At 37.7% G+C, this 19,745-nt stretch overlaps 1 protein-coding gene and 1 long non-coding RNA gene across 2 annotated transcripts in view; both read right to left on the minus strand.

Moving 5' to 3' along the window:
* Positions 1–8,529, minus strand: part of TPK1 (thiamin pyrophosphokinase 1) — a 239,763-nt gene extending 231,234 nt beyond the window's left edge. Inside the window, exon 1 of the mRNA XM_018075854.3 lies at positions 8,499–8,529. Within this exon, the coding sequence (XP_017931343.1) occupies positions 8,499–8,514 (16 nt within the window). The 5' untranslated portion in view covers positions 8,515–8,529. The remainder of the gene's footprint in view (positions 1–8,498) is intronic.
* A 1,101-nt stretch (positions 8,530–9,630) lies between these two features.
* LOC108640247 overlaps positions 9,631–19,745 on the minus strand; it is a 57,717-nt gene continuing 47,602 nt past the window's right edge. The window contains exons 2-3 of the long non-coding RNA XR_001921040.2: positions 12,017–12,091; positions 9,631–9,783 (exon numbers count right to left, since the gene is read on the minus strand). This is a non-coding gene — a long non-coding RNA (uncharacterized LOC108640247). The remainder of the gene's footprint in view (positions 9,784–12,016; positions 12,092–19,745) is intronic.

The following is a 19,745-nucleotide window of genomic DNA, read 5'->3' on the forward strand; positions in this document are numbered from 1 at the left end:
GTCCTAGTAGGATAAGACAGCACATTCATAAAGAAAACCAAAAACCAAAACAACCCCCCTCCCACAAAATCCTACACACCACAAAAACTGCTAAGACTTGCGGCAAACTTCAACAAATTTTGTACGCCTCTAAACTTAATATCTAAAGGACAACAGTAGCGGCATGCACTTGCAATATAAAAGAACCTTCTTTTAGTAAAGATTTATGAGGCTAATGGCAATAAAGCCTACCTATTGTCCTGCACATTTTAAAAAAGGACATTGCACATGTACATTTAAATTGCCAGAGATGAACAGTGGGTCAAACTAAACTTAAAATGTTGAACTGTGTCAACCAAATTGATAGTGCATTTATTATTTCTACCCTTTCTTATCCATTTTGGCATAGTCAGTTCTGCTGCCAAAGCTTTTCTAGAAGGTGAATACAAAGGATATCAAGCACTATAATCACTGAATGAAATATGACCAATGCATTAATTTTCACTCAAATCTATAGATCTAAAGAAAAAGCAATAAAATTAAATGCATGATTTAGAAGTAAGCTTAAACACTAAACTGATCCTAAATTCACCAAGGAAAGAAAACTTCACAAATCACTGCAAAGAGCACTAGCAATCTCCCTCCCAGACAAAAGGTCAACTTCAGATACCTTGTTAATATGTATCTGGGTTTTACAAAGTTCTAAGGAGAATGTTGCTTTATGACAAAGGTGCATAAGCCTAGAGAAAAAGAGGTGGTCAAGGAAAAGGACAACCAAGGCATGTTCAAAATTAGATGATAGCTTTGCAGTCTCCAGGGTCTTAACCTCATTGTCCTTCCCCTGTTGCTAAATAGAGAAAGCAAGTTTGAGATGGCTAGTGGGAAAGATCTGAAGGTAGAAGATAAATAACACTGAGACTAAATAAAGCAGATAGACACCTCTTGTTTCACTTGCCTCTTGGTTTTGCAGTAAACTGGCCAAGGAAACAGAAATAAAAATAACCCGACATCTGGGCTCCTATTCAGGCCTACACACCTCCTCACTTTTAGGTACCTAGTAGACATATCTAAATTTCTGTGCAGAGCCAGCAGACAACTCAGATCTCCTGAGACTGACTGAGAGGAAAACACTGGCATCAACTCAGGAAACTAAGAAACTAATGTCCCAAGTTAAGTGAGATATAACTGTAGGACCCAGTGCATTACTACTGAAGCAACTTTAAACCTTGTCAGTGTGATATTTAGTGGACTTTTGCTATGCCTCATGAAGCCTCTTACGCTTTCTATTCTCTTTCAGGAAGCAGAGGGAAAGATAAAAACTTAAAAAAAAAAAAAGAAGGAACTGTAGCTTTTGTCAAACAGTTGCTAATATCACAGTTATTTATATTACATCACCACCAAGGACAATGTACAGACAAATCAGAAGAACCAGACTACTTCCTTAATATGTCAGTATTCCCAGGAATTAAAATTGGCTGCAATTCCTTTTGTCCTGACCTAATATTTTTTTCCTAAAAATGATGGATTACACAGTAATGCTCTATGTACTTGGGCATGTTCCTCTCCCACTCTCTCTGCCCATGTCTTTGCTCACACTCCATTCCCACAGTAACTTTTGAAACAGTTATCCAACCTCAGAAAACAAATCAAGAAGCACAGTCTCTGAGTCTCTGGCTAAGCAGGTAACTGGAGTGAACTAAAACAGTTTTGTGAGGTATTTAGAGGTTCCACCTGCCTCTAAGTTCTTGGTGGGACTACTATTGATGACAGAAGTGTCTTCTGATGATCTAAAGCCTTCCTGCAATTTAAATACACCTTTCGATATTACATAACGGCCTTGCATACATTTGTCAAAATGATTACACAGTTCAGTTAAAGAGTTGACATGTGATCTATGCCACGCTAAGGGCAATTCATTTCGCAGTGACCAAATGTTGTGACTTCTTGAGGACATTTCGCTGATATTAATCACTTTCTTCAGAAAACTCATCAAAAATCATGTTCCAGATCTGTAATTACTTTACATCTTTTTAGCAATGAAAAGATCTAAGTCCAAATGACCACAGAGGCTCCTTCAAATGCAGTATCCATCACAGAGGATGCAATTTTCCATGTTTACTTAAACTGAGATAGGAAAAAAACCCCAATGAAAATTAGAGACCATTTCTATACTGCTTCTGTGATATAGGCTCACCTAGAAAATTCTTCTCCTGATTCCTAAAATTCTTCAACTTCAGAAGATTTTAGAGAATGAGAGTGTATACCGCATTGCTGCTTTGCAAAGGTTTATTGGCAGTCATGTTCTGTGTGAGGAGTAAGGAACTTAATATTTATCCTCCTAGGAACAGAAGGTATAATTCTCATTCCTTTTATCTTGGATTATCTGTCAAGACAGTAAATGGACTGTTCAAACATTCAGGGTTTTGAGTGGTTTTAAGTTAAGATGAAACATAGGGCAAAGCTGTTAATATGTACTGCAAGACTGCATGCCTCAGCTGCTCAGTGCTCAGTCCTGGATGGGTCAAAGAGAAGGCTGGGAAACCACAGTCCATTTAAGATGGCAATCCAAACCCAAAAGATAAGTAAAGTCTCTTACTTTTGGTATGATCTGGGCCAGATACTACACTTAGATCACTTTTGCTTTGTACCTCAAAGGACTTCAAAGTCCAACGGACCCATCTTAACTCTATATTAAAACATGAGCTGTGTTCTTTTCTTGAACCATGTATTTTCTCAGGCTAAATCACTTACTCAAAATTCTTTGTAAATATCTGGAGTTTATTAGTAAAGTACAGAATTGACATATCCCCAAATGAATTTTAAGTCATTGTGACAGCATGTTACAAATTTGTGCTCTTTGTAGGCCACCTAACATTTTCAAATAGCGCAGTCTAGACGCATTCTGAGCCTCCCCAGTTCTTCCACTTCAAAATGTCTGGGGCCTCTTCAAAGACTTGCAAATGTCAAATGATGTCAAATCAGTCCCTCTTTCTCTTTTCTTCCTCTGATGAAACACATTTCAAGAGTGCTGTTCTAGATTTTACTATCCAGTTTAACCTGAATATCAATTACTGATAGCTTATTACACCTCACAATCACCAAGCTAATACTATGGACTACTATGGCTTACTGGAAGAGGGGAGCTAAAGCCAAGTACTTGATGTAGGTAACATCAAGAAGCTTGAAAGACAAGTGCATGTTCAAACATAAGGAAAAACTTAGTTACCCGCTGAATAACTCATACTGCCAGAAACAGAACTCCCAATGAGCCAGACCTTGGGTTCTGAACATAAGCAGATGGGATTTTTCAAAAGAAAATCCAACAGAATAATACTCATACTCTAAAGTACCAAATTACTTCAGTGCTACTGCAGCTTACATTGAACCAATTGCTTACATCTTATCCAGGACACCAAAGTTAACATTAAGCTTTATTTCAGTGAAAACAGAGGCAGGCCCTCTCTAAAGAAAGAATTTTATGAAGGTCTGAACCAAATTAATTCAAAGTAACTGAAGGCATATTGATATCAAGAGCTTCTACATCAGGCTGCTAGTCATAAACCTTCCAACAATGGAAGATGATAGTAAAACACCCCTAAAAATTATAGGTTGCCCCCATTATTTCTGAGGTCAATGGAATTTTCCACAATGAGAAATATATGACAATTTTTTAATTTCTGTTCCAGTGTAATTCACTGTCAATGAAAGCAAAGACAGGCTGAAGTACATCACCCTCGTCTCCTCAGTGTATTAAATAAAGAATTGTGAGAAAAAAGAGTGTTAATAGCCACAATACTTGTTCCACTTCTATGTGCTAATTTTTTGCCTAAATCTAACCAGTTACACATTAAAAAAAATAATCTCACTATGTTGTTTTCAAAATGCAAATGCACGTACTCTTTTTAGTAACACATTTATATAATGCTGAAATCTAACAAAACAGCCTACCTGTACAAAAGAGCAGAGATAATGAGTAGAGCAGAAAAATTAGCTATTTTCTACTTATATGAATTTAAAGTTCAATTTTAATACTTGATAATATGGGTGAGTGCAAGACAGTCTGTAAACCATTCAGATGTGAATACCAGCAATCCAACATCCACAATCTCAAACTACTGATGTGACTTCAGGCCCTGAACACAGTGAAGGATTTACACTCCATCAGTCAAGTAGCTAATAAATACTAGCATAGTCTCGACATATTACAGAAGAGTTAGACTGTTCTCTGCCTGAGTTAGTTATTCTTACAACCATGGTAATAAAGTAATCAAAACTTTTAAAATTCAAAATCTGGAAATATAACCAGATTTAGGCAAATTAAAAAGAGAAGATGCACTTTTTAAAAGTAATCACGATTTGAAAACCAAGGTGAGACATTTATACCAGTATGGGCTTCTTGGTGGTTTTGGTTTTTTGTTTGTTTGTTTTTGGGTTTGTGTTTTGTTTGTTTTTGTTTAGTTTATTTGGTTTTGGTTTTGCTTGGTTGTTTTGTTTGTTTGTTTGTTTGTTTTGTTTATTTGGTTTTTTTATTTTAACTTTTTTTTTTTAATAAAAACAGTTTTTCTGCCCTAAGGCAACCTTGGAATAAGAGAAAAAGGAAGACTATAACACAACGGTTTGATCCAAAGGCCATCATAGCCAGTGAGAAGACCCTGACACCAGCAACTCTAAATAACAGCCATCTTTTACAAGACCTTACATTTTACCCTTGTAGTGGATTCATGTTAAGCTATAGCTACGAAAACAATACTTTTGCCCTGTAGTAACTCCCAGAGAAACAATCTTTTTAAATGCTTTTCACTGTGTAGCTTGAGGCAGTGAAAATCCAAGTGTTCCTTTTATGGGATTAAGAACCTGCTCTTTTCTGTCACAAGTCTTACTTATGCTAACCTCATGCATTCACCCCTGATCCTTGGGTTCATTCCCAGTACCATTTTTCTTGTTGAATACTAACAAAATGAGCTATGAATCTTTTTTTTTTCTATTGCCTTATGCTTCTCTTTCTGCTTGGGGTGCTCCAAAGCACTCTCCTGACAATATTTTCCAAAGCTCCTTCTTTCAATAGTCCTCTGGGAAACATCATGGTAACCTGATATATAACACGATGCTATCAAAGGCATCTACAGAGCAAATCTTGTGACAACAGCACTCCCCTAATGGGATTTGCATCCTGGCTTCATAGAAAAAGCACTTTAATAACCTCCCATTTTTTTCTTGTGCTGTAATCATCTGCTATGCTTCTCACTGGTACTTCAAAGTAATTCTCTATTGTTCTGTTACTCTGAACTTCAGCTCAGCGGGGTTTAGCTTTTCAAAGCATCACAGAGGGGAATCTTAATTACTCTTTTTTATTTAATTTTTCAAAAAAATCTCAGATCCATTAAACAAACAAAAAATCCTTTTAGATCTCAGAATTTCCTGTTGCTGGATTTGCAGAAAATTAAAATCACCACCAACAAAAAAAATAGCCCAGTATGTCTCAAATTTTATCCAAAGGCCTCATTCTATCACAGTTTCTACTATGGTGAGTAAACTTGAACTATCCAAAAGACCTGGAAGATCAGCTCTGTTCTCAGCTTTGCTAGTAACTATCTAAAAATTCACAAAAATCAATGAGACTCACTTTTGCAAATTCCTAGGTTCACATACCCAGGCTACGTTTCTCAAGAGCCCCAATTCTGAACCAGACACACACTAACAATATACACTCACCAATAGCAAAATTTACCATATTTCCGGAGTTTTAAGCTTAGTTTTATGAAGATAAATATAAAGCTTCCAGTTCAACAATGAAAATCTGGTAGACATCAAGCTTATACACTGAGTCATAGGCAAAGCGTAGTCTAGAAAAACTCTCTTCCCAAAATCCCTGCGAATGCAAACTACCGCATGTACTAAGATCCAGATACTGCTTTGCACCTTGAGTACTGTGTCCAGCTCTGGGCCCTTCACTTCAAGAAAGACATTGAGATGCTGGAGCATGTCCAGAGAAGGGCGACGAAGCTGGTGAAGGGTCTGGAGGGTCATATGAGAAGCAGCTGAGGGAGATGTGGTTGTTTAGCTGGAAGAAAAGGAGGTTCAGGGGAGACCTTATCACTCTCTACCTCACAGGAGGTTGTAGCCAGGTGGGCGTTGGTCTCTTCTCCCAGGTAACAAGTGACCGGATAAGAGGACATAGCTTCAAGCTGCACCAGGGGAGGTTCAGGTTGGACATGAGGAGGAATTTCTTCATGGAAAGGGTTGTTAAGCATCGGAATGGACTGCCCAGGGAGGTGGCGGAGTCACTGTCCCTGGAGGTGTTTCAGAAATGATGGGATGTAGCACTTAGTGCCATGGTCTAGTTGACGAGGTGGTGATTGGTCAAAGGTTAGACTCAATAATCTCGGAGGTATTTTTCAACCTAAATGATTCTGTGATTCATTTCCAAGCTTAAAGCACGGGGCTAGCTAGCCCTAGAAAGGGTCAGATTTTCATATTCTTAAATCATAGATTCCCTACCCTTAAGAGCACTTTAAACAACTTCTCTCAGACTCTTGTGGTTGAAGGACCTTAACTCACTGTGTGCAGTCCAACAACAGGCACACCACCACAACAAAATGCTGTTTAAAATCTAAATTGAGTGGCACAGAACAGCTAATTTAAGTTACTGAATACAAACTAAAAATTATATTCGTGTTTTGATTCAAATGTGGAAAAAATGAACTTCATTTTGACATATCCAGAATCTAATAGAACATAGTCCCTCTGTTCTCAGGGAAGAACAGAATAGTTTTGCTGAGGCCCACAGTAAGAATTACTGCTAGTCTGGATGCCTGCTGGAAAGTGCAATAAAGCATACCAGTCCATGTGACATCCCAATCACCATTTTTATGAACATTTTCCTATTTATTAATACTAGCTGCTCCGAATTCCCTTAAGTTTTATGCCAGCTGCCAGTTCTGGGTCCAGTACAAATTTGAGATATACTACAAGTAAGTTCAGCTAGAAATGAAAATAAAAGGTGAGAAAAAAGCTCACCATATGCCAACAAGGCAAGTTCGTTGATGATAGGTAAAAGGGCAAGTGAATGGCTGTACATACCAATAATTCCAGAAGTGCAGGTGAGTTCAACCACTAAAGACAATGGAGGAAAAGGTATCAATTATGGACAAGAAAAAATAGCACCAGGGAAAGTCAGGTTATTTTCCTCCTGTTATTAAACTACAATATCCTTTTCTCTGCTCTGAGAAAATAAAACTGTTCCAAGTAATCTGTTACTATCCCCTCTATATATCTTCCTGAGCTTTATATCACCACTTGTATCATATTTACCTTTACATACAGCTCTTGGACCTCAACAGAAGACATTCAAAATATCAGTCATCAATTAGACTGCAGACAAAAGCATATGGAACATAAAATGCATGGGAGCAGGTGGCATTCAAAGAGAGATGATTTTGAAATTAGCACCTTTCCCAACTTGATTACTCATAAGAGGAGATATTTTGCAGTGCAAGTCACCTTCAGGTGCTAACCATCCATTCATTAGCAGCATTTTCACCACACAGTAGGCTGACCTTGATAGGAAATTTGCCTCACATTCAAGATACAATTCAAAATCCACTAGACACTTTGTTGCAATATGGGTATTGATAGAGATGGAAACTTGCAAAAAACCTCGATTTATGGATAAGCAATCACAACAGAAGTAGTGTAAAGAAATACAGTTTACATGAAGACAATTTAACAGAGTTTGAATTTGAGTTATTACACTGCTGCTGTAGTGTAGAAGGATGCATTCTGTTAACCCAGATTCTCCCCCCTAAAATATAGAGCTGAAATCTCCAGGGTGGGCAACATTCCTCTTTCTGGAATTCCTCCATGATCACAATCTACAAAGTGTCATAAAATGACTATATACTATGCATATAGAGAAGTGGCTGTTGGTGCTGTCAGTAGGGCAGCATACGAAAACATAGCTAGACCCCGACTTCCTTCCTTGAAAAGAAGGGTCCATGAAAGGGACTTTTTAGCAATGTACATCTGAAGGGCACATATTTTTGCAGTCTGGTTTCACAGATGTCTCCTTCTCATCTACTTATCCAACATCTACTATCTACTTATCCTCATCAGGATTCAGTCAGCCTGTTCCAAAAGGATATTGGTAGTTTAGTATAGTACATCAGCCAAGGGCATTTGGTAGTATAAATGGCTAATATTTAAACTACTTCAGCATGTTCTGTTTGATTAAAAGCTTTCATGGAACATCTTTATTTGCAGAAAAAGATCACAATCCTCTTGAGGAAGACACAGTGGCCAATGTATCACAACCATTGAAAGAACTGAAAAATATCCATGGACCCATTTTCTTACTGTAAAGCACAACTTCATCAGATTGCTGTAGAGTGTTGCCATTTTACTCTGATTCTTGAAATAATAATCTTATTTTTCAAAGCATAATTCCTTGCTCTTTAAAGCTGTAACTGTCAACATTTAAGAAAGGAAAGTACTCTACAATGTACAGTCATTTAACATCCTACCATCAAGTGAGGACATGAAGACAATTCTGGATCATTTGAGTAGCTTGTAGGGACAATGTTTTCAGAAACAGGAAACAACTTTCAAGTCCTGAACTTGAGACAATTTTACAGAGGTAATTTCTCAGCACTGCAATAATTCTGCCTCTTCCCTAGGGAGACATCAAAAAAACAGAAGCACTTGCAATCACTAGACATTGGTGAAATTCTTGGCATAAGTAAGTCATTGCATTTCTGATTAATGAGATTTTAAAGAGCAGAATCAAAGCCTCAGGAACTTTCATTTAACTCTCCAGAAAGCCCATTCTGTTTTCAGCCACTAAAGCCTGGGCTTCTGTAGTTTTCAAACTTAACATAAAGACAGCTTTAGACTTTAGATTCAGAGTAATTTCTGTTAAAGATATATTTACATGTGAAACCACTTGCAAAGTAGCCTTAGAGACTAGAAAATTCACATAAGCAGGAATTTAGAAAGTGTAAGGGTGTTGTTAAGGTAAGGCCATACTGGATTCAGTTTTTCAGAGACTTCACAGACAGAAAAATGTGCAGCTCTGAGGAAAGCAGGACCTTGACTCTTCCATATATTTTCCACAATTAGGATCAAGATTGCAAAGGAATCCATACAACTTCCTCAGGTAAAAATCACTGCATTAGCAGCTACAGTCAAAGCACTTTTGATGGATTTGACTGATGCTCCCAGCCTTATGCTTACTCATAGCCTACTTCTAACCCTCTGCATCCACCTCATTTTTCCATATTCAGTCTCCTTATATCAGCTTCCCTTACTGTGAGAGCTTTTTCCCTTACCTATTCCCCTTTACTGACCTATTCCCTTCAATTTTGCTTGCCACTTGCTTTGCCCCTTCTCACTATACCCAACCCAATAAATCCCTAAGGGAACAATCAGTGTTTTCTGTCATGTTATTCTTCACCCTGCTTTGAAAAACTACCCCTTCTCCCACATTTCATCCTGAAATTTCATCCTTTGGGACAGCACTAATATTGCATGACTGTACCTAACACAAAGGGAACATGTTCTAGATTGATTTACTACATAGTGAATAAAGTGAATAAAATAAACTAAAATCATATAGTCTTTAACTTGTACTAACTCGCTATTTTCACTTACCCTGCTTGTATGGTAAGAGTGGTGAAAGATGTCCTCTGGAAGTGATGAAAACTGATCAATGTCCTTCACAAAGCACAGGGAAGGAAGTTCATGCAAACTTGTACAGACTGAAATACTTATTTTCAAAAGTATGTCAGTAAAAATAGATTTCTCACAAGTCTGTAATAAGACAAAGGCTAATTAGCTGCAACCACTTCTTCTTGAGGTCAAGAGGAGTTACACCTGGGATGATTTCAGCCTAGAATAGCCACAGTTATCAATGTGATTTTTTTTCAAACTCAGGACATATCAATCACACCTTCAATTTTACTTGACGCTAAACTGACAAGGCTAATGAAATGAATTATTTTGGCAGGACACAATCTACTTGAAAATAACACATTCTGTACTCAGTGTAACACCCAAGATTGCTGTAGCTCAGAGAAGATGGACAATATATTTTATCTTCTTTTTCTTCCTTTCTATTTTTCTCTCCCTTTTCCCCTTAATTTGTGTAGCTTGCAATATTTTTTGGATTAACTGCCCCATTTTTTCCTTCTCATCACTCATTTATGAGATCTCAAACATATACAGTTGGTCATTAAGCACAGTTTCTAAGGATGTTTCATTCTTTCAGAAATTCTTTCAGTTTCCATACCAAACTCCCCAGGTTCTCCTAGTCCTGCAACAGTCTCTGTGCTGAAACTCTTTCAGAAGTAGGATCCAGAAGACTGCTGATATCTACAGCAGTCCACTAGAATTGTAAGCCCAGTATTGCCAAACCCTTGTCCTGAATTCACTAAGGTTTACTGAAGATGTTTTGAAGAAAAACATTTCAGGTCCACTATGTCACCACCTTCCTGCCATTTTACTTAGATAGAAAATATCCACCTATTTCCGAAAGTAATCTACCAGCAGAAGTCTTATTAGCTTAAATAGGACTTCTGCTCCTAAGTCTCACAAACTCTTTGGGACACTATTCACAGCACCAATAATCAGTGTACATGCAATTATGCTCAGAAAACAGGAACCCATTGAGGTAGTTTCACACAAAGCAGTCTTAGGTCTACTCGATTTTATTCAGCTTCTTATCCCAAGCCTTTACAGAAGAACTACAGTTAAGAGACCATTAGTGTTAACAGTTAGAAGCACTCCATGCCGGAAGGTTAGATCAAAAGAGGAAGACTTAAAATTCTAAAGGACAGACAAAAACATAGTCTGATTAACAGAACACAGCACAAACACATGCAAGGTACTACAACACACCAAATACTGCCATTAACTGTGCATGTCTGATTTGCTGTCTCTTTTTTTAACCTCAACCCTCAAAACAGGAAAGGTGGGACAAAGAAATAAGATCAAAATATTTCACCTTCTTTCCTTCATTACTTAAAATAGAACAGGTCTCTCAGTGTATCTTTTTAAATGCAAAAATAAGTAGAATCACATCTATAAAATAACTTGACAGCCCTTCCACTTCCCTTTCTTGCTGATTATGCAAATGAAAGCGAGCCCATTCGGGGTACAGCACTTCTTCAGATGCTTTGAATCATCTAGTGCAGCTCTCTCCCTTTTTTTCTCACTTGTCTGGTTATATAGGCACCTAATTTGTGTTTACTGGAATTAAGTGATACAAATGCATCCTGCCACTTACTCCAATTCCTTTCAACTGCACAGCTACCCCCTGCCTGTCCTTATGCCTATGGAGAAATCAAATAGCTCTATCTTCCTCAGTCAGTTAAGAGGAATCTCTGCAAGGTTCACATCCTGGTAACAAGTTGGAGACAGTTCCTGTGGCTTTTCAGAAAGCTTCTGAAGGACTACATTCCTGCACTGGAGGAATTAATAGTTCCAAGCTTGTAGAGATTTACATATCTCCACAAAATGTCAGTAAATCTGAAGCTATCATATCAGAGATGATGATTAGCACTGTGCATATTTAACAAAGGGGTAGTGAAATCTGATTTGCATATTTCTGACAAGTACGCAAATTCCCACCGCTTCCACAACTTAATATCTACACGGTTCATTTTATTTTGATTAAAATTAAAACATTTCACTTATGACCTTTAAAGGAATGCTTGCTTCCAGACTCTTAAATGCACCATTGATCTGCTGCACTTTGTCAGCAAAACAATGATCGCTCCTAAGCTGCCTATGAAAAGCTGGTCTTATATAGATCAGTCCATAAACTTCCCACTGACGTATGCAATGCAGAGATGCAAAATTTGCATAATCAGCCTATTTGCTGCATTCAGCAACAAGGGACATATTCTGCCAATTTACGCCCTCATCAGAAGGTTGCTCTAGCAGAGGGGAAATTGCCACACTGCAATTCAACAGACATGAAGTACATTAGCCAGGTAGTAGCTAAGTAAATAAGCAAATGAAGATGTATGTAAGTTATTATTACCTTTGCTCCACAGACAATGGAAATGACCTTTGTTTAAAGGCTGGTTCAGAATCAGAAGGCAAAACTTCAGGTTTCCTGCAAGATAAATGTTGATTCTCATTAGCAAGACTATTGATTTTTTTCTCCTTTTTTTTATTTTCCTTTTGCCAGATTAATTTTGATCCAACCACCTTAGACTAACTCCACAAATTTCCTTGCTTCTTAGGTTTTACCATTTTCAGATAGAGAAGCTGTCAGAACTTCATTAGATACCTTTTACTTGGTAGGGTTTTATTAAACGTTTAATTTATAAGTGACTTTTACTTACTGAAGGCCACCCTCAACAGGACCCCATATCTATACAGCTCTCTCATTTAATCTCCCACTTGCTGCTGCTGCTGCCTAAATGCAATGAATACTGACATGAGCTTCACCCTACCCTCTATTAACAGGGAAGGCGGTAGGTGACTTCATATGAAGATGTCTCTAATCTACATCCAATATTCCACCCTCCTGGCCAATGAAGAACTCTTGCAGCCATCAGTGGCTTCTGTGCCTGTGTTTTAATATCACATAAAAGCTCTAATTTTGGTAGCTCCACTCTGGTAGATACTTTCTAAATACAGAATGAAAGCCCATGACCCAGGAGCTTCAAATCAAAAGCTAGTAAGAGAAAAAGTGTACTTGAACCTGTGCTATCTAGGTGATACTGCAGACTAAAAATCTCGGTGGATTTACCAGCCCAACTTGATTGAGCTCATAAGGCCTCCTGCCCCAGCAAAATGTGCATTGTGAAGGTCGATAATAAACCCACAGATATAAAAGCCTTAAAAGAAAAAAAGGATTTATGATATGACACACTTTGAATTCAAAGAGTAAATACATAAATCTTTTGACAGCTGCCTGTGGTGGGATTTGCATTATTTCACTTCCTAATTATCTTGCCAATCATACAGGAATACAAGTTTCCTCTGGAGCTTGATATCCTTAGGCAATCAGGTTAATGAAGTATTATTTGGTCATATGAAGCCACTGTAATTGAAAAAAGAAAACCTCTATCACTAGAAAGTCTTTTAAGCTTTTGAGAAGATCCTGTACAGCAGGAGGCAGAAGGCTACAGATGAAGCTGTGGCTTAAGCCATATGATGTAACCAGGGAAAATAACAGGTGGTCAAAGTCCTGAAGACGTAGGAACATCTTGGGGTGAGAGCTGGGAGAAGCAGTATTTAAAATAATTAATTAAACGCATGGTTAGGAGCAGGAAGTGAAGGTTAGTGACTGGGATACCACTATTCTGCATTTTGCCTTTTGAGTGATTTAGGGTTTCCCCATTGACTCATTCTATGCCTCAGTTCCCTAGAACAGAAGTAACAGTATTGTCTCTTTCATAAGTATCAAGAGAAACATAACAACCTAGATAATTTTTACCCCACAAAAAGTCTACATGATTATCATAGCTATCTTCTGCATGGTGCTTTGAAATACCTCCCCTCATGCCTTCCACTTCCATTTTTCCTGACATGGTCCACACTTCCTTTTAATTCATGTAAATATGGGGGAATAAATTTATGTGGGGAATAAATTTTCATAGGGAATAAACAGAGAGGTCAGAGGAGCAAGTAAACAAAGGAAAGTGAAAAAACTTTTTTCTTTGTGTAGTCCGAACAGTTTTGCCTTGTCCTTGAACTTTAGGAGAAAGGTAGAAAACAATACATCTAAACTAAGTGCCAATTTCCAACTGCCTCACAAAATGGGACCTCCGCAGCAGATCTCCTAATGATTGTTAAGTGAGAGAGGCTGCCAGCTCCTTATATTAAACATAATCATCTAGTGATGCCCTCCACTGAAAAGAGCCAGCAAATATCACAGGTTCTTTTACTGATAGGGTAATACAAATATGCATGGGTGCTGTAAGGTTATTCCTGCTGGTGAATAACAAAAGGCATTTCTGTGCCTTAAGCTGTATCAACATATGAAAATGCTGTAGATTTTCAGCATTTTTTGCACATCAGGAGTACTCTTGTTATATACATTGAGGTACATTTTTGAAGCCAAGGCCTGTCTGTGGGTATTCACACTGAGACTTCAGAGGCTGATTTTCAGAGATGACACTTCCAAGAGCTTCCAGTGAGACCCGTAAGAGCTGCTGGCTCTTACATGTTCAGTTGTTGCAAGGAAGCTAAGAAGAAGATGCCCCCAACACACACAATCAGAAGCAGGCAGGTTGTGAGTTTTGGGTTGTTTGTTGTTTGTTTGAGTTTTCTAAAGCACAGTTATACATCGAAAAAGTGGAGAAATGGAAATTATTGTTTCTCCTGCTTTAAGAAAAGTAAACATTCCAGTTATTTCAAACCAGTCATTTCATGCAATTAACGCATGATAAAATGCTATGATTAATGCTACGATTAATGCTACCAAAATGAGCCTAAATGTCAATATTTTAATGGTGCTTGCTGAGTTAATATAAAGCTGCATACAGGGCTCAGTCCTCGGTAGATGTAAAACAGTAATAAAATTGAGCTGCAGTAATTTACCACCATTGCCCTAAAAAACTGTTAATAAATTGGGACATCTGAAGGCAAAGACCACGTCAGCAGACAGAATATGCAACATTCATCACTCTGAGAAAAACTGATGAGAGCTCACTGTGCCACTGCTCTGAGCACTCTACTGGCTATTCATTTGAAAACAAATCTACTTCAAGGCCATTTATCTTTAAAAGCCCTTAACAAATTAGGAAGCATCTATCTCCTGACTGTCTGCCCATCCATTTTTCACAAAGATAATTAGCACCCTGACCCAACCATTAATGACATTGTGCTCTGTTTGGATTAACGGGAAAGAGGATTCTCTAAGCAAGAATTCAGCAGCAAAAATAACGTTTCCCCAGACATGGATATCTCCACTGAAGAAGCTTTTGCAGGCCTTTGATAAAGGCAGAACAAGCTATTCTTTTGCTGTCTTTTGCATAGTTTTTTCCATTTTTAGTATAACTTTCTCTTTCCCTATGTATTTTTGCAGCTTTTGCAGACTGAGCAAATTCAACCATCTGCAGCACAAGCAGAAAAGAATAAATTTCTCTGTACAAAAACTCCAGTTTATTCTTGATGTTTACATCAACACAGAGAACAAATGGAGCCAATTCCCACAGTCAAAGTCCTCCTGTAGATGAATTAGCCGTGCACTAAGGCCGATTTCTACAGGACAGGAGGATGACTATAGGAAAATTTTACTTTCATTTATGGAACTAAATTTGTTTCTCATCTTGTTTTTCTATTGGCTGCCTATAAACCTTGAAGTCTTACAGGCCCAAGCTACATATGTATGTATTAACAGATACAAAACTACATCAATAGGCAGTTATATGCAAAAATATAATTAAAAAAGTCTTTTAGCAGACTTGGAAAATTCCTAGTCTTTGGATAAAGCTGTATCATTTTTAATCCTGCTGGAAACACAGAGAACCCTTTCCCTAATTTCTGAGGTTACAAATCAATCAATCATCAATCCCTACAGGTTTCTACTGGGACGCTCTGTGAATACGTCATCCCTTCTGAAAACTTCTTCCCTTCTCTGCTTTCCAACTTTTATTTAGCTGCACTTCTTTGATGAAGCTTTTCTCATGGTTGCTTAGAAATTACTTTAATCAAAAGTGTTGTGAATGTCCCTGACAGCCTATGCAATGCCTTTTTACCCCATTGTAACTCACCCAGAAAAATTCCAATATATTTTAGAGCACAGTTCTGCTATTCTAAAAGCCTGCTTGACTTCTCCCTGTCATGTTATACTCATCTAGCTATTCTATAAATATTAATAATATCATTATGTGTTTTTTATTGATTTCCCCTTGTCACATGCCAGTCTTCAGGCTGTATGTCTGTCACAAAGCATATGCAAAAGGCATATATATTTTTAAAGACAACCTTTTCTCTGATAGCCAGTAAAATAATACATACCACTCCTCTGCTTCCTTTCAGTGTTAGAATAATATCACTAGGAGTTATCCCACATACTGTGAGGTTCTTGGCTATTGAATTTTCCAAGAGGGAAAAAAAGCTTTCAGTACTTCAAACAAGGGGGCCTTTGGGAAAGATCACTACTATTCCCTGTCTTTGTGAAATTATGTAAGCAGTAATATACAATGGGGGATACGCTATGATAAGATACAGGTATGCCTCAAGTTGCTAACCAAATATGACTTCAAAGTCAGAGCTTCAACCACAGAAAAGGGCTTACACTAAGCGGTTAATGTTTTGGTTTGGTTTTGGTATTTATGTTTTACTGCTTGCCCGAAGAGGAGTGATTCCTTTCCTTTCCAGTGATCTATCAAACATCTACAAAGAGGCAGGTTTAGTACAGAGGAAGAAGTAAGAAAGAGACAGGTAGTATGGGGGCAGAGATGAAAGCTGGAAGATAGTTTCAGTTTCCAGAAAATTTCTGTACTGATAGAAATACATCTAGATAACAAAGATACTAAGATCCATTGAAAACATATTGCAGTCATACATATTCCTAATCACATAAGTGGAAGTCCAAATATAAAACAGCTTCTGAGAGAGAAAACCTCTGAATGATCTCACTGAAAATTTCCTTTGTTGTTGTTGCTGCTCTCACATCAATCTACAGATATCTATACCATGATATTAAAAAAAAAATATTTGGTTTCCAGTACCATATCATATTCAGGAAATTCCTACCCCTCAAATTAATTTTTAAAATGAACAGTCACTGCCTACTTAAATGTCAGAGTATTTGGGAAGGGACAAGGCATTTTTTCACAATTTCAAAATTGACTGATAGGACAGCAGAGCAACAGGTTAAGGCAGCTCTTTTTATGGCAGTTGAAGTTTTTTCTGCTGCAGAAGAATTAATATGTGATTCTAAGAATTCCACATAAGCTATATTTAGTGGGAGCCCATCATAATAAACCCTAAAGAAAGCAGTTCATAAAAACAGCGAAGATAACAAAGTAATCTTCATGCAGAATTACAGCAACGATAGATAAGGCTATTGCTACAGATCAAAGTTACTGAAGTGACTTGGGATTTTAAAACTAAAATAAAAGAGTTTGGGGGATCAACAGCAAATCTACACCCTTTTCTGCCAAGTAAGCACCTGTCTCCAAGTGCTAAGTCCAAAAGTGATGCTCTGGAAAGAGCTACTTGGCCAACTTATTGAAATGGACCATTTCATTCAGGGGTTTTATTAAGGGCTACCATCCACTTCCCAAACATACTCAAACAGTCTCCCCACCAGAAATGAAGTAAGACAGAAACTAAGGAGAAATGAGTCCAACAGACTAAGGAGCATCCCCCATTTCCTGAAGGGGTTTCTTCAATGTGGCTGTTTGCTTTCTATTTTTTAGACATTGAAACTCAGCACGTGTAGTTTCCTACCTGCTACACAGATACAATTCTTAACAGGCAATTTACTTGCTAGTGTAGCAATTCTTGAAAGCTGACTTCTGCCTCACAAGACAAGATTCTGGTTTCATCAATTAATGTCTTAACTCGTTGACTATGAGCATTATCTGGGTCTACCTTAGCAAGCAGCATAGCAGAATAAAATCAAGTCTACAGACCAATACTGTTAATGCTGAAGACATGGTGTTCACACTACACATGTTTTGGGAAGAAAGAGAGGGAGAGAGGCTACTTCAGGTTTAAGGCTAGTCTGGTTCTGTAGACTAAATATCCATTAGCAACAGGAGAGCATTATCTATGCTCCTGGAGCACATTTTTCTTTCAGCCAGAAGGAAATTAGCTTATATATTCCAAAGCCACTCTGCATGTAAAGCAAACCACAGTAAATAGGCAGGATCAGGACACTTGCTTCAAAATCATATTCTTGATCCAAACTAAAATGCTAATGTAAGTATGCCAATAGCCACATAGCTTGTGGCTTATCAATTTTTTCTTTTTATTTTTTAACCAATGTCTTTACCAAAATAATATGACTAATGCCACTAGATCAGTTTAATTTACATGACACTTTTGTAATCTCATACTCATCAAAATTTGGCTCTAACTTTAGATTGTTATACTTAAGAGACAAACTGACACTTCTATCTATCAGGTAGGAAAACGGTGGGGGGGTGTTAACCCAAAACATGAGCTTATCGGCATTATAAATGAAAAAGCACTTAACATCACATCCTAAGATGCTATTTTTTAAGCATTGTACAGAACAAATAGTGCACCTTATATGAAAACTCTCTTCATTCTGCTCTTCTCTTTCTTGAACTTTCTTTCAAGTCAAGTCAGTAAAATTCACTTCCTCCATCTGTGCTCTTGCTAACGAAGTAGTTGTCAGCTTTAATTCAGAGAAACATTTAAGCTAGGACTATTGCATTAATTATAGGCACTACTTATAAAACATTGTGTAGCTGCATTTTACCACACTGAATCCCAAGCCTCCAAACAAGCCATTTAATTTTCCTCATAAGAATGACAACTCCAATAATAAACCAGCACAAATTATGCAAAAGGATCACAGACCTTACAAACATGTTCTCAAACTTATTGAATGGCTAAATCAAATATGCATACCCAACTGATTTTTGTGCAAAGGCAGTGTTATCCCTGTCAATGCATTTTAGTGTTAATTTTTTCATGTAAATTCTATTGATTTTTAAAGATTTTACAGCTCTTAATTCTCTAGGCAAATTCCAGTAAGAAGAGTAGGAAGAAAAGGGGATTTGTGCAAACAGTCTTATTGAAAAGCTGCAATATGTTACTCTCTGGAGAGCCCTCTACAAGAACTTATGTGGATGAATTCAAACCAACTAATTTAACACAATAAGTCACAAACACGGACATACACATGGGATAACCCACCCACATCATCAACCACTGCTGTTCCTAGAAGGGTGTTATGCCTTGCAATGAAATTTATCAATTAATTCTGGTGCTTCTCTGGAGAATGTGAGTGGTGCATTTCTCATCTCAGTGTGTGATCCTGCTCTCTTATGCTGTACTGTAGAAAGTTATTCCCTCCTTTTGTGACTGCAAGTGCCAAGTCTTCTGAAGATAGTGAGAGAACCACTCTTCCTACCTGAAAAATATCCTACAAAACCAAAGGTTTCACTTTTCTCTGAAAGCATATTACAATTAGAAAGGAGGTAAGAGTGGATATAATGTTCCTGTGATACTGTGATGAAGTAATTGAAGGATTTATTCAAAGTGGGAAAGAGTTTGAGTAAGTAAATGTAGGAGTACAAACTGTATTCAGGTCAGTGGACTGTAGAATTGGACTTCCACATGCTACTCCTGTTTAACTGTTTTATGAAAATAATTCCATTGGTATATTTAATTTTGGAGCAGGGAGGAAAGAATCTGCATCCCCAAAAATAGTGTCATGCATGGGGAAGAGAGTGCTGTCTTGATTGAATTTGGATGTAAATTCCCTCTGACAGAGAGAGAATCTGAATATGGGTCATCAGCCTCCTGAGGGAGCGCTCTAACTATCCATGCTGATAAAAGGTGTACCTCCTTCCCGGTTTTTAAAAAGGAGATGGCTGACACCGTGAAGCTGTATCCAATAGGTATGCTCTGAAAAGAGCTACTTCAAATGTGTCCTTCAAATGAGATCACTAGGGAAATGTCTAGTTGGTGGATAGGAGTGGTATTTTGACATGAAAGGAAGCATGAGGTTCTGTCAACCTCTTAAGGTGCATCTTGGTGCAAATAGAAATCAGACTTTTATGTACACAGGAAATGTTAGTGCCAGTAACTGAAGTGTCAGTGGAGTG

This window comes from Manacus vitellinus, unplaced genomic scaffold, assembly GCF_001715985.3.
Source record: "Manacus vitellinus isolate BGI_N305 unplaced genomic scaffold, ASM171598v3 scaffold_3_pilon, whole genome shotgun sequence".
Taxonomy (NCBI): Eukaryota; Metazoa; Chordata; class Aves; order Passeriformes; family Pipridae; genus Manacus; species Manacus vitellinus.